Source organism: Eretmochelys imbricata, chromosome 23 (genome assembly GCF_965152235.1).
Source record: "Eretmochelys imbricata isolate rEreImb1 chromosome 23, rEreImb1.hap1, whole genome shotgun sequence".
Taxonomy (NCBI): domain Eukaryota; kingdom Metazoa; phylum Chordata; order Testudines; family Cheloniidae; genus Eretmochelys; species Eretmochelys imbricata.
Window position 1 is genome coordinate 16,811,972 of NC_135594.1, and position 12,858 is coordinate 16,824,829.

Consider the following 12,858-nt stretch of genomic DNA (forward strand, 5'->3'; position numbering starts at 1 on the left):
TCCAGCCACTGACCTGGTTTGTAAATTGAATTAAGAGCATCCACATGGGGCTTTAAACCAGTTTAACTCCTCCTTAAAGAGAATTCAGAGCGTCCACACAGGGATTTAAATTAGTTCTCCAACCAGATTAAGTCAAAGTGGAGCTGTGCCTGCCACACCCAGGGGAATCGAAGCAACAGGCCGGTTCCTCTGCACCCACCAGCAGCGACATTCTCCAGGCTGGGTTAGTATAAAGCCTTGTGCGGCTTGCTGGGGGGGTCACAGGGGTCTGGGATCAGCAAGCTCTGCCCTGAAAATCCTGGGGGGCCCCTGCCACGGGGGAGCCGTGAGCATGCCCCGCTGCCCTTGTGCGCCCCACACCGTTGGGGGGTCCAGGGGAAGCCGAAGAGAGGCCTGGGGCGCCAGCTGGTCGGGGGGCGGGTCTTGGCCGTGGCCATGGATTCTTTGGGGCGCTGCGAGGAACCGAGGAGCTGGGGGGTGGCATGAGCCCCCCATTTCACAGTGCAGGCCGCCTCCAAAGGAGCGGGGAAGAGTCATTAAGTGCACTAAAAGTGGGGGTGCTGCAGAAGACCCCTGAAATGCTTAGTGGTGGGGGCCATTGGGGAGCTGGGCAGGGGGAGGGGCCCTGTACTTCAATGACTGGGAGATGGGGGGGCAGCAAGGGTCACCCCAACTCCCAGGGGACTTTTAACGGTCCCCCCCCGCACACACCGTATTGGGGCAACAGGAGGTGCCCCGCGGGATCCTCCCCATGTTTCAGGCCGAGTTCTGGGGGGCCCCGGCCGGGCTGGGGGAGACGTCGTCCCCCAGGATCTGGCAGAGCTCGGCCAGGCGCTGCTGGACTCGGGGGACCCCGGCCAGCTGCGTCTCCAGCCGCTGCTTCTCCTCGGTCAGCGAGAGCCGGGCGGCCGCGTCCAGACGCTCCAGCTTCCAGCCGCCCTCCCCGTCGAACTTCAGCACGTGGGTGTGGTACTTCCTGGGGGGGGGCAGGGTCAGCGGGGCCCCTCGCTCCCGACCCGCGGCCCCCAGCCCTGCCGGCGCCCCTCGCTCCCGACCCGCGGCCCCCGGGGGCCCCCAGCCCTGCCGGCGCCCCTCGCTCCCGACCCGCGGCCCCCGGGGCCCCCAGCCCTGCCGGCGCCCCTCGCTCCCGACCCGCGGCCCCCAGCCCTGCCGGCGCCCCTCGCTCCTGACCCGCGGCCCCCGGGGGCCCCGCGCTCCCGACCCGCAGCCCCCGGGGGCCCCCAGCCCTGCCGGCGCCCCTCGCTCCCGACCCGCAGCCCCCGGGGGCCCCGCGCTCCCGACCCGCAGCCCCCAGGGGCCCCCAGCCCTGCCGGCGCCCCCTCGCTCCCGACCCGCAGCCCCGGGGGCCCCCAGCCCTGCCGGCGCCCCTCGCTCCCGACCCGCAGCCCCCGGGGCCCCCAGCCCTGCTGGCGCCCCTCGCTCCCGACCCGCAGCCCCCAGCCCTGCCGGCGCCCCTCGCTCCCGACCCGCAGCCCCCGGGGGCCCCCAGCCCTGCCGGCGCCCCTCACTCCCGACCCGCGGCCCCCAGCCCTGCCGGCGCCCCTCACTCCCGACCCGCGGCCCCCGGGGGCCCCAGCCCTGCCGGCGCCCCTCGCTCCCGACCCGCGGCCCCCAGCCCTGCCGGCGCCCCTCGCTCCCGACCCGCGGCCCCCGGGGGGCCCCTCGCTCCCGACCCGCAGCCCCCAGGAGCCCCCAGCCCTGCCGGCGCCCCTCACTCCCGACCCCGCGGCCCCCGGGGGCCCCTCGCTCCCGACCCGCGGCCCCCCGGGGGCCCCTCGCTCCCGACCCGCAGCCCCCCCAGCCCTGCGGGTACCCGGGGGCTGGGAACAAAGGGCCATTGACTGGCCAGGGCCTGGCCGTGCCCCCTGCCCACGCTGGCTCCCGGGGACGGACGTGGCGGCTGCTGGGAGGGGGGCCGGGGGGACTGGGCGGGGGGGGGAATGAGGAGGATCCTTGCAGGGGACCTGGGGGGGCTCGGGGAGAAGTGGGCAGAGAATTGGGGGGTGCTATGCAGGGGGGCTGGTGGCTGGGTGAAGGGGGGGTGCCGGCATGTGAGGGGGGGTGATACGTGCCGGGGGGGGCGGGGGGCAGATACATGCGGGGGGCTGGGGGGCTCCCTGCTGGGGGGACCCCTGGCTGGACTCTCCCCCCACCCTGGCACTGGCCCCGCCCCCTTCTGCATTGTGGTCAGGGGTGGGGTCAAGATCCAGGGGCGGGGTCAGGGTTATGGTCAGATGAGAGCTGGGGTCGGGGTCATAGGTCAGGAGGCGGGGTTAAGGTCAAGGGCTGGGGTTGGGCTGGTTGAGGTCAGAGGTCAGGAGCGGGGAGTGGCCCATTGGGAAGAATGGGGTGTACCATAGCGGGGCAGGGGGAAAGGGGCCGTACCATAGCGGTGCAGGGGGAAAGGGCCGTACCATAGCGGGGCAGGGGGAAAGGGCCGTACCATAGCGGGGCAGGGGAAAGGGGCCGTACCATAGCGGGGCAGGGGGAAAGGGCCGTACCATAGTGAGGGCCGGTGGGTGATGGAGAGCAGCGAGATCCCAGCATCCTTTGCGGCTTGGAAGATGCGCCCCTCGACATCGATGCTCACGGCGCTGGTGCACTCGTCCAGCAGGGCGTACTGCGGCCTGGGGGGGCAGGCGTCAGGATGGGGGGGGCAGCCCCCGAGCCAACTCCCCCCCCCACGCCTCCCCCTGGCAACAAGGGGAGCAGCTACCACCCCCACCCCCAAATCCTCCCCCCATCACCCCCCACCCTCAGGGCCCAGCTCGGGGGGGGGGGGCAGGGACTCAGCTGCAGGGGGGCGGAGGGGGGGATCCCTGAGGGGGAGGGGCGTCCTGGCGGGGGTCACTGACCTGTGATAGAACATGCGGGCCATCCCCATTCGCTGCTTCTCACCCCCCGACAGGACGTCCTTCCAATCGCAGACGGCCTCCCAGCCTGGCCCCGCCCCATGGGGGAAAGGAGATGCCTCATTGGTCACTCGCTTGGGGGGGGTGTTAGTTCTTCCCCCCGTGACCCCCCATCACCCGCTGACCCTCCCCCCACCCCCCCACTCTGCCCCGTCCCCCCTATGGCCCCCCTGGCCTGTCACCCCTCCCTCTGCCCCCATCACCCGCTGACCCTCCCCCCACCCCCCCCACTCTGCCCCGTCCCCCCTATGGCCCCCCCTGGCCCGTCACCCTCCCTCTGCCCCCATCACCCGCTGACCCTCCCCCCACCCCCCACTCTGCCCCGTCCCCCCTATGGCCCCCCTGGCCCGTCACCCTCCCTCTGCCCCCATCACCCGCTGACCCTCCCCCCACCCCCCACTCTGCCCCGTCCCCCCTATGGCCCCCCTGGCCCGTCACCCTCCCTCTGCCCCCATCACCCGCTGACCCTCCCCCCACCCCCCACTCTGCCCCGTCCCCCCCTATGGCCCCCCTGGCCCGTCACCCTCCCTCTGCCCCCATCACCCGCTGACCCTCGCCCGCACTCTCCCCGTGCCCCCCGCACCCACCTCCCTCCCGCTGGAGGATGTAGTTGAGGTTGACGACGCCGAGGATTTGCTCCAGGTGGGCGTCCGTCAGCCCCTTCTGCGCCATGTCCTGGGCCGTGTCGGGGTAGATCACCTGCTCCCGCAGGGAGCCCACCGACATGTAGGGCCTACGGGAAACATGGGGGGTAAACAAACTCCTGGGCCCCCTGCTCCGACCCACCGGCCCCCACTGGCCTGCCAGAGCCGGGGGAGAGAACCCAGGTGTCCTGGTTCCCAGCCCCCGCCCCGCTCTAACCACCAGACCCCCCCTCCCCTCCGAGCCCGGCAGAGAACCCAGGCGTCCGGGCAGCCCACACCTCTGGGGCACGTAGAACATGCGCTGGGGGGGTGGTTTGTAGAGGACCCCCCCGTAGGCCGGCCAGAGCCCCCCGAGGATCCGGAAGAGGGAGCTTTTCCCGCAGCCATTCGGGCCGGTGATGAGCAGATGCATGTCCCCGTCCACCTGCAGGGGGAGCCAGAGACGTGAGACCCCCCCCCCTGCAGGGGGGCAGAGAGAGGGAAACCCTGCCCCCCCCGGCTCCCAGCCTCCCCCGGGGTCTCTAGGACGTGGGGAGGGCTCAGAGATGGGGCAGGGCCCTGCTACCTGATACCCGCCCCCCATGTGAGCCCCACGCCAGGTTCCCAGCCCCCCCCCACGACTTCCCCTGGCTCCGCCCCTTCCAGCCCCCTCCCCAGCTCCTCCCCCAGCCCCCCTCGCTCCCTGGGCTCCCCCCAGCCCTGCCTGTGCCCCTCACTTCCGACCTGCAGCCCCCTGCCCCCCCCAGCCCTGCTGGTGCCCCTCACTCCCGACCCATAGCCCCCTGCTAGCCCAGCCCTGTCCCCCCAGCCCTGCTGGTGCCCCTCATTCCTGAACCGCAGCCCCTGCTAGCCCAGCCCTGGGCCCCCCCAGCCCTGCCGGTGCCCCTCACTCCCGAACCGCAGCCCCTGCTAGCCCGGCCCTGCCCCCCCAGCCCTGCCGGTGCCCCTCACTCCCGACCCGCAGCCCCCCTGCTAGCCCAGCCCTGACCCCCCAGCCCTGCTGGTGCCCCTCACTCCCGACCCGCAGCCCCCTGCTAGCCCAGCCCTGACCCCCCAGCCCTGCTGGTGCCCCTCACTCCCGACCCGCAGCCCCTGCCACCCCAGCCCTGACCCCCAGCCCTGCCGGTGCCCCTCACTCCCGAACCGCAGCCCCTGCTAGCCCGGCTCTGGGCTCCGCTTTACCCTGAGGTTCAGGGCCGCCACCACCACGTCCCCGGTGGGGGTGATAATTGGGATGTTTTCACAGATGATTCCACTTTCCACGTCCACGACCCGGCCTGGGGGGCGAACGGAGGCAAAGGGGGGAGGCAGAGAGAAAGAATTAACCGCAGGGCTCGTCCCATCCAGCGGGGGGCGCGGGGACACACACACATTTCAGAGAAGACCCATTTTAGCAGGACCCACAAAAATGGCTGCCACGCTGCCCCAGGGCTCACCACGAATCCTGAGGGGTCCCTCCACGCGCACCCCGGGCCTCATCATGGCTGTGGCCTGGTCCCCGCCCTCCTCTTCCTCGCCGGGCCGGGTAAAGCGCCCAAGCTGCACGTCCTCAAAGACATGGAACATCTCATACACCCGGGCGGTGTAACCGGCCAGTTCCGTCACCTGCGGGGGAGGGAGTTAGAACCCAGGCGTCCGGTCTTCCAGAGCAGGGAGAGAACCCAGGCGTCCGGGCCCCCCCTCACCTCCTTGTAGGCGGCCAGGACTCTCTCGGTGGCGTCGGCAGCTGCGGTCAGCAGGTTCCTGGCCGTGGTAAAGGCCTCGGTCCTCTCACCGATCAGCTCCTCCTCCTTCATCTCCAGCGCGGCTCGCTTCACCTGCTCCGAGTCTGGGGAGGAGCAGGAATCAGGGGGGCAGATCTACCCCTCCCCCTGGGGAAACCCCGAGCGGGGTCCCCTGGGTCCACCCCCAAAACGCTCTGCCTCTTTCAGCACCCCCAGCACCCCCTCGTGTGGATGGCACCCCCTTCTGGCAGCCCCTTCCCCCTATGGCTCCCCGCTGCCCCGCCCTCCGCCCCCCTGCTCTGGGACAGGGTGGCTGGATGAACTCCGGGCTGGGGCCCCCCTCCCCAGGCAGGGATCTCGGCTCGGTGGGGAACACAGGTCTGCGGCTGACGCAAATGTCCATGGGGTGGGGGGACACAAGGCAGAAGACGGGGTGGGGGTGAGACAGAGCGAGTGCAATGGCTGGGCAAACCGGGCGTGTGAATCTGGCCAAGCCGCGCCCCGGCTGGCTGGGAAGGAAAGAGGCCGCCGGAGGCCTCTGCCTCAGCAAGCGGGAAAGGTTTGTGGGTCAAGGCAGACGACCGCTGACTGGGAGCCCCCCAAGAGCGAATGTGATCCTGGGGGGTACGAACGGGGGACTCTTGCGTGGGAGCAGAGCAGTGATTTCACTCGGGATCTGGCCCTGGTGCGACCGCGGCTAGGATCCCGCCTCCGGGGCCAACAATTCCTGAAGGAATCGGCCTGCAGGCGAGAGACGCGAAGCGGGGACCGGACCCCTGTCTCCGTAGGGAACAAATTCACAGTGGGCTCGTCCATCCAGCTGAGGAAGGTCGAACATGAGCCAGCGACAGGGACCGGGACACCCTGGGAATAAGGGGCTGATCTTTACGGGGCAGATTCTCCCACTCTGGCCGTTTGGACTCAAGATGGGATGGGGCTGGGGTAGGTCTCTGGGATGCAGGGGGGCGGATGAGAGGGGCGCCACGGTCCCGGGGTGAAGGAAATCCAGGTGGCACGCGGCTGATGGAGAATCGAAAGGGGAGCTCTCCGCAGTTAGACCCCACATTCGGGGCGCTCAGCCGGGGCGGGCGGGATGGGGCACGTTTCGGTGGGAGGGCGGGATCACTGCGTGGGAAGCACTGGGCTGGTGAGGAAGAAATGGGCGGCCTGCGGGCTCGAGGCTAGTGCCGAATGGCCGGGTGATAAACCGGGCCAAAGTCCCGGTGGTTGGGAAATAGCCGGGTGTCCTTGGCCGGCGCGAGGCTCGCGAGGTTGCCAGGGTTGGGAATGTGCAAAGGGCGAACATCCAGCCGGGGATCCCGTCCAGACTGACGCGGAGTTGGAAGGGTGGGTCCCCCGACCCGGCTTGTCCTCTGCGGCCCACGGGAGCCAACCGGGCCCCACGCGAGGGAGGACGCCAGCGCCCCGCAGGGCAGACATCAGTGAGAGCCGGCACGGCCCACACGGGACCCGCGGGCATTGAACCCCTGGCGGACGCAGGCAGGGAGGGGACGAGACCTGAGGGCGCGGAACGAGACGCGCAGGCCGGGAGAGACTCCAACCCCGGCGGGCTCGGCAAGGGGCCGGCGAGGCCCTGAGCCCAAGAAAGTGGCAGGGGGCCAAGCGCCGGCCGGCCACGATCAAGCCCCCGTTTCCAGCGCACTGGGCCTGGCCTGGAGGGCGGCGCTTGGCTCCCTCGGCGGCTGGTTCCCCCCGTTCCCCGAGGGCCGGCGAGGGGACGATCCAGCCGCGAGCTCCCGTCCGTCTCCGCGGCGCGACGGGGCCCCTCGGGAACGCGGCCCAGTGCCTGGTGCCTGCAACGGCCGAGAGGGACCCGGGGGGGGCGCTGCGGGGGGCCAGGCCGGAGCAAGCTGGAAACGGCAACTCAGCCCCCCCCCTCACCTGGGCACCCCCAGCCTTCCCCAGAGCCCCCCCCCGTGCCCCCCCAGCCTTCCCCAGAGCCCCCCGCCGGCCAGCCGCTGGCTCACCACTCTCGGAGTAGCCGGTGGCCGTGACGATGGGCACGGCCACCATGACCAGCCCGGCCGCGCTCCACACGTACTTCATGAGGAACTGCTCCAGCATGACGAACCAGAGCCGCTGCAGCAGCATCAGGTCCAGGTGGGCAGCCAGCGCCCCATAGCACCGCTGCAGCAGGGCCTGCTCCACCTGCAGGGGGCGACAGAGCGTCAGGGGCCGGCTCCGCCTCCGGGGGGCGACAGAGCGTCAGGGGCCAGGGGGCCGGCTCCGCCTCCGGGGGGCGACAGAGCGTCAGGGGCCAGGGGCCGGCTCCGCCCGCGGGGGGGCGACAGAGCGTCAGGGGCCGGCTCCACCTCCGGGGGGCGACAGAGCGTCAGGGGCCAGGGGCCGGCTCCGCCCGCGGGGGGCGACAGAGCGTCAGGGGCCGGCTCCACCGCGGGGGGCGACAGAGCATCAGGGGCCGGCTCCACCTGCAGGGGGCGACAGAGCGTCAGGGGCCGGCTCCGCCTCCGGGGGGGGCGACAGGGAGAGTCAGGGGCCAGGGGGCAGGCTCCGCCCGCGGGGGGCGACAGAGCGTCAGGGGCCGGCTCCACCCGTGGGGGGGCGACAGAGCATCAGGGGCCGGCTCCACCTGCAGGGGGGCGACAGAGCGTCAGGGGCCGGCTCCGCCTCCGGGGGGGGCGACAGGGAGAGTCAGGGGCCAGGGGCAGGCTCCGCCCGCGGGGGGGCGACAGAGCGTCAGGGGCCGGCTCCACCTGCAGGGGGCGACAGAGCGTCAGGGGCCGGCTCCGCCTCCGGGGGGGCGACAGAGCGTCAGGGGCCGGCTCCGCCCCCGGGGGGGCGACAAGGAGAGTCAGGGGGCCGGCTCCGCCTCCAGGGGGCGACAGAGCGTCAGGGGCCAGGGGCCGGCTCCGCCCGTGGGGGGCGACAGAGCATCAGGGGCCAGGGGCCGGCTCCACCTCCGGGGGGCGACAGAGCGTCAGGGGCCAGGGGCCGGCTCCGCCCGTGGGGGGCGACAGAGCGTCAGGGGCCAGGGGCCGGCTCCACCTCCGGGGGGCGACAGAGCGTCAGGGGCCAGGGGCCGGCTCCGCCTCCGGGGGGCGACAGAGCGTCAGGGGCCAGGGGCCGGCTCCGCCCGTGGGGGGCGACAGAGCGTCAGGGGCCAGGGGCCGGCTCCGCCTCCGGGGGGCGACAGAGCGTCAGGGGCCGGCTCTGCCTCCGGGGGGCGACGGAGCGTCAGGGGTCAGGGGCCGGCTCCGCCTCCGGGGGGCGACAGGGAGCGTCAGGGGCCGGCTCCGCCCGCGGGGGGCGACAGGGAGCATCAGGGGCCGGGGGGCCGGCTCCGCCTCCAGGGGGCGACGGAGCGTCAGGGGTCAGGGGCCGGCTCCGCCCGCGGGGGGCGACAGGGAGCGTCGGGGGCCGGCTCTGCCTCCGGGGGGCGACAGAGCGTCAGGGGCCGGCTCTGCCTCCGGGGGGCGACAGGGAGCGTCGGGGGCCGGCTCCGCCTCCAGGGGGCGACAGAGCGTCAGGGGTCAGGGGCCGGCTCCGCCTCCGGGGGGCGACAGGGAGCGTCAGGGGCCGGCTCCGCCCGCGGGGGGCGACAGGGAGCATCAGGGGCCGGGGGCCGGCTCCGCCTCCAGGGGGCGACGGAGCGTCAGGGGTCAGGGGCCGGCTCCGCCCGCGGGGGCGACAGGGAGCATCGGGGGCCGGCTCTGCCTCCGGGGGGCGACAGAGCGTCAGGGGCCGGCTCTGCCTCCGGGGGGCGACAGGGAGCGTCGGGGGGCCGGCTCCGCCTCCGGGGGGCGACAGGGAGCGTCAGGGGCCGGCTCCGCCTCCGGGGGGCGACAGGGAGCGTCAGGGGCCGGCTCCGCCTCCGGGGGGCGACAGGGAGCGTCAGGGGCCGGCTCCGCCTCCGGGGGGCGACAGGGAGCGTCGGGGGCCGGCTCTGCCTCCGGGGGGCGACGGAGCGTCAGGGGTCAGGGGCCGGCTCCGCCTCCGGGGGGCGACAGGGAGCGTCAGGGGCCGGCTCCGCCCGCGGGGACGGGGTGAGTGAGGGACTTGGGGGAACCCCCATCCAGGACCCCCCCAGCAGTGGGGACTCTGTGCTAGACAGGCTGGAGGGGGGATGGGGGGTGACTGGCGGAGGGGGTGGAGTTCGCAGCACAGGGAAGGGGAGCCCTTTTGGGGTGCGAATGGCAGCACTGAATGGGGTGCTTTGCTCCAGAAAGGGAAACTGAAGAAGAGAGAAGCAAGTAGAACCAAGATGAGAACCCAGGTGTCCTAGCTCCCATCCCCCTTCTAACCACCAGACCTCCCTCCTGGGGAGGACCCAGGAGTCCGGGCGCCCAGCCCCCACCCCCCGCGGCAGGAATGAGGAAGAGGGCAGGGCGGTTCCGAGGCGTGAGTCCCCAGCGAGCAGCCCCGGGCAGGGCCCAGCCCCGGGTCAGTCACCCCCGCACCCGGCCTGGGGCGGGATTCGAGGAACCGGGCGGGAGAGAAACGTAATCAAGGTGGAGGAACATGGCTGCGGAGCCGGGCTTGCTGGCCCTTTAAATCCGCCCCCCCGCTCCTGCCCGAGCCGGGCGAGAACCCAGGCGTCCGGGGGCCTGCCCCCCCTGCTCTGACCCAGCAGACCCCACTCCCCTCCCAGAGCGGGGAGAGAACCCAGGCGTCCAGGGTCCCCACCCCCACCCCCCAGACCCCACTCCCCTCCCAGAGCCAGGGAGAGAACCCAGGCGTCCGGGGGTCCCCTCCCCCCTGCTCTAACCACCAGACTGCCCCCCCGCCAGAGTGGGGAGAGAACCGAAGGAGTCCAGGGTCCCCATCCCCACCCCCACCCCCTCCCAGAGCCGGGGTGAGAACCCAGGAGTCCTGGCTCCCAGCCCGCTCCCCGCCCCTGAGCCAGGAGAGAACCCCGGCGTCCGGGCTGCCAGCCCCCCCCGTTCCCCTGGCACCTGGTGCCCTCCGTAGAAGGCGATCTCCTCAGCATTGGCCAGCACCCGGGCATGCAGGTAGCGTAGCTCCCCCTTGCGCCGGGCCTCCTCGGCCACCAGCTCCCCGAAGCGGGGGCGAGCAGCCCCGCAGCACCTTGGCCGTCAGGCCGACCACCAGGCCGGCGATGGCCGAGGGCCAGGCCGTGCCGGCCCCCTTGGCCCGGGCCGCCCCCAGCAGGGCGTAGGTGGTGACGGCCACGTCCAGCACCGGCTTGGTCAGGTTGGAGTAGAGGTGGGCCACGGAGCCGGCGAAGGCCACCAGGTCCTCGGTGAGCGACTGGTCCGGCGCCCGCAGGCGCCCGTCCATGGTGCTGACCCGGTAGTAGGTCTGGGCCCGGAAGTAGCGCCCGTAGGCGTGGGCCACCAGGCGGCCACGGAAGGCCAGGCCCAGCCGGCCCTCCAGGTAGCGGATGGCGCTGTTGACGAAGGTGGCGGGCACAGCGATGAGCAGCCACTGAAGCAGCTGCCCGGCGAAGCGCCGCGGGCTCTTGCGGACGATGGAGCGGGCCAGGCGCCCGTCCAGCCGGGCCACGTAGACCGAGAGGAAGGTGCGGCTGGCCAGGGCCACCGAGTGCAGGGCCAGCAGCCCCGTCTCCGGGCACAGCGGGCCGGGGAACAGCAGCCGCAGGAGCCGCAGAAGCTGCCGCAGGAAAGCCCGGTTGACGCCGGGCGCGGCGTCTTCTTCCGGCCACTGAGCCACGGGCCGGCCGTGGCCCACGTCGGGCCCAGGCCCCGCGCCGGTCAAGGCGGCCACGGGCCCCGGGGCCACGGGCCGGGAGCTGGCGGTGGCCCGGCGCAGCAGGGGGTACAGTTTCCGGGCACCCAGGGCCGCCACCGCCAGAGCCAGGGCCGCCCGCCTGGCCGTCACCCCCCGGGCCAGCCGCCCGGCCACCCGGCTCGCAGACCACGGCATGGGGGTGCCACGGGACTGCCCCCCCTTCACGGCGCTGGCCCTTTAAGAGCCCCACACCCCCAAGCACTGTCCTGCTCTGCGCTCAGCTGGGAGCGAAAAAAAAAATGTCAAGCCCGGCTCCTCCCCGGTCCCACAATGCCCTGCCCCGGGGGGGCTGACCATAGAGACACGTCGGGGGGGGACACGCCTGGGGAGAAGCCCCGCAGCGGGCACTAGGTGGCGCTGTGGCTCCACGGATGGGAGACGGGGGCGGGACCCGGGGGGCGGGGGGCGGGGTTATGTCCATCCTGCGGCGCAAGGGGAGGAAGCTGGCCCTGCCCCCAGTGCAATCGCAGTGACTCCGGATTGAGCCTGCAGGAGCTGAGATCTGAATCTGGCCCTGTGCCCAGTGCAATCCAGGGGAGATTCCGGATTGACCCCAGTGGAGCTGAGAGATCCAAAGCTGGCCCTGCTCCCATTGCAATCAGGGGTGACTCTGGATTGAGCCCGGGGCGGGGGGGCTGAGATTCAAAGAGGGGGAGACTCTAGATTGAGCCTGCAGGAGCTGAGATCTGAATCTGCCCCCATTGCAATCGGGGGAGACTCCAGATTGAGCCCAGCCGAGATCCGAAGGGGGGGGTGCCTCTGGATTGAGCCTGGGGGAGCCAAGATCAGAAGGGGGGGTGACCCTGGATTGAGCCGGGGGAGCCGAGTTGGGGGAGCCGAGATCTGAAGGAGGGGTGACTCTGGTTTGAGCCAGGGGAGCTGAGATCCGAAGGGGGGGTGACTCTGGATTGAGCCCGGGGGAGCTGAGATTTGAAGGGGGGGGACTCTGGCTTGAGCCTGGGGGAGCCGAGAACCGAAGGGGGGGACTCTGGATTGAGGCCGGGGGAGCCGAGTTGGGGGAGCTGAGATCTGAAGGAGGGGTGACTCTGGATTGAGCCAGGGGAGCTGAGATCCGAAGGGGGGGTGACTCTGGATTGACCCCCGGGGAGCTGAGATTTGAAGGGGGGGTGACTCCGGATTGAGCCCAGGGGAGCTGAGATCCGAAGGGGGGGTGACTCTGCACTGAGCCAGGGAAGCTGAGCTCCGAAGGGGGGGGATGACTCCAGATTGAGCCCAGGGGAGCTGAGATCCAAAGGGGGGGTGAGTCTGGATTGAGCCGGGGGAGCCAAGATCCAAAGGGGGGGTGACTCCGGATTGAGCCGGGGGAGCTGAGATCCGAAGGGGGGGGGACTCTGGCTTGAGCCTGGGGGAGCCAAGAACCGAAGGGGGGGGGACTCTGGATTGAGCCCGGTGGAGCTGAGATCTGAAGGGGGGGTGACTCTGGATTGAGCCCGGGGGAGCCGAGATCTGAAGGGGGGGGTGACCCCGGATTGAGCCGGGGGAGCTGAGCCAGGGGAGCCGAGATCCGAAGGGGGGCGTGACTCCGGATTGAGCCCGGGGGAGCCGAGATCCGAAGGGGGGGGTGACTCCGGACTGAGCGCGGGGGAGCCGAGATCCGAAGGGGGGGGGGTGACTCCGGACTGAGCGCGGGGGAGCTGAGATCCGAAGGGGGGGGGGGGTGACTCCGGACTGAGCCTGGGGGAGCCGAGATCTGAAGGGGGGGGGTGACTCCAGACTGAGCCAGGAGAGCCGAGATCCGAAGGGGGAGCCCCGGAATTCCTTCCTCTCGTATTCATTCGTGTCACA

The 12,858-nt window shown here is 72.0% G+C and overlaps 2 protein-coding genes across 2 annotated transcripts in view; both read right to left on the reverse strand.

Moving 5' to 3' along the window:
• CACNA1F (calcium voltage-gated channel subunit alpha1 F) overlaps window positions 1-437 on the reverse strand; it is a 23,791-nt gene extending 23,354 nt beyond the window's left edge. The window contains 1 exon segment of the mRNA XM_077840216.1: window positions 361-437. Within this exon segment, the coding sequence (XP_077696342.1) occupies window positions 361-437 (77 nt within the window).
• Window positions 8-11,194, reverse strand: ABCD1 (ATP binding cassette subfamily D member 1). Its single transcript, XM_077840165.1, is given in 11 exon segments — window positions 8-976; window positions 2,523-2,648; window positions 2,877-2,961; window positions 3,521-3,666; window positions 3,856-4,001; window positions 4,760-4,854; window positions 5,014-5,182; window positions 5,263-5,405; window positions 7,290-7,470; window positions 10,236-10,349; window positions 10,351-11,194. Coding segments are annotated over 11 exon segments (2,262 nt in total). The 5' UTR covers window positions 11,188-11,194; the 3' UTR covers window positions 8-756.
• Window positions 11,195-12,858: the final 1,664 nt, after the last annotated feature.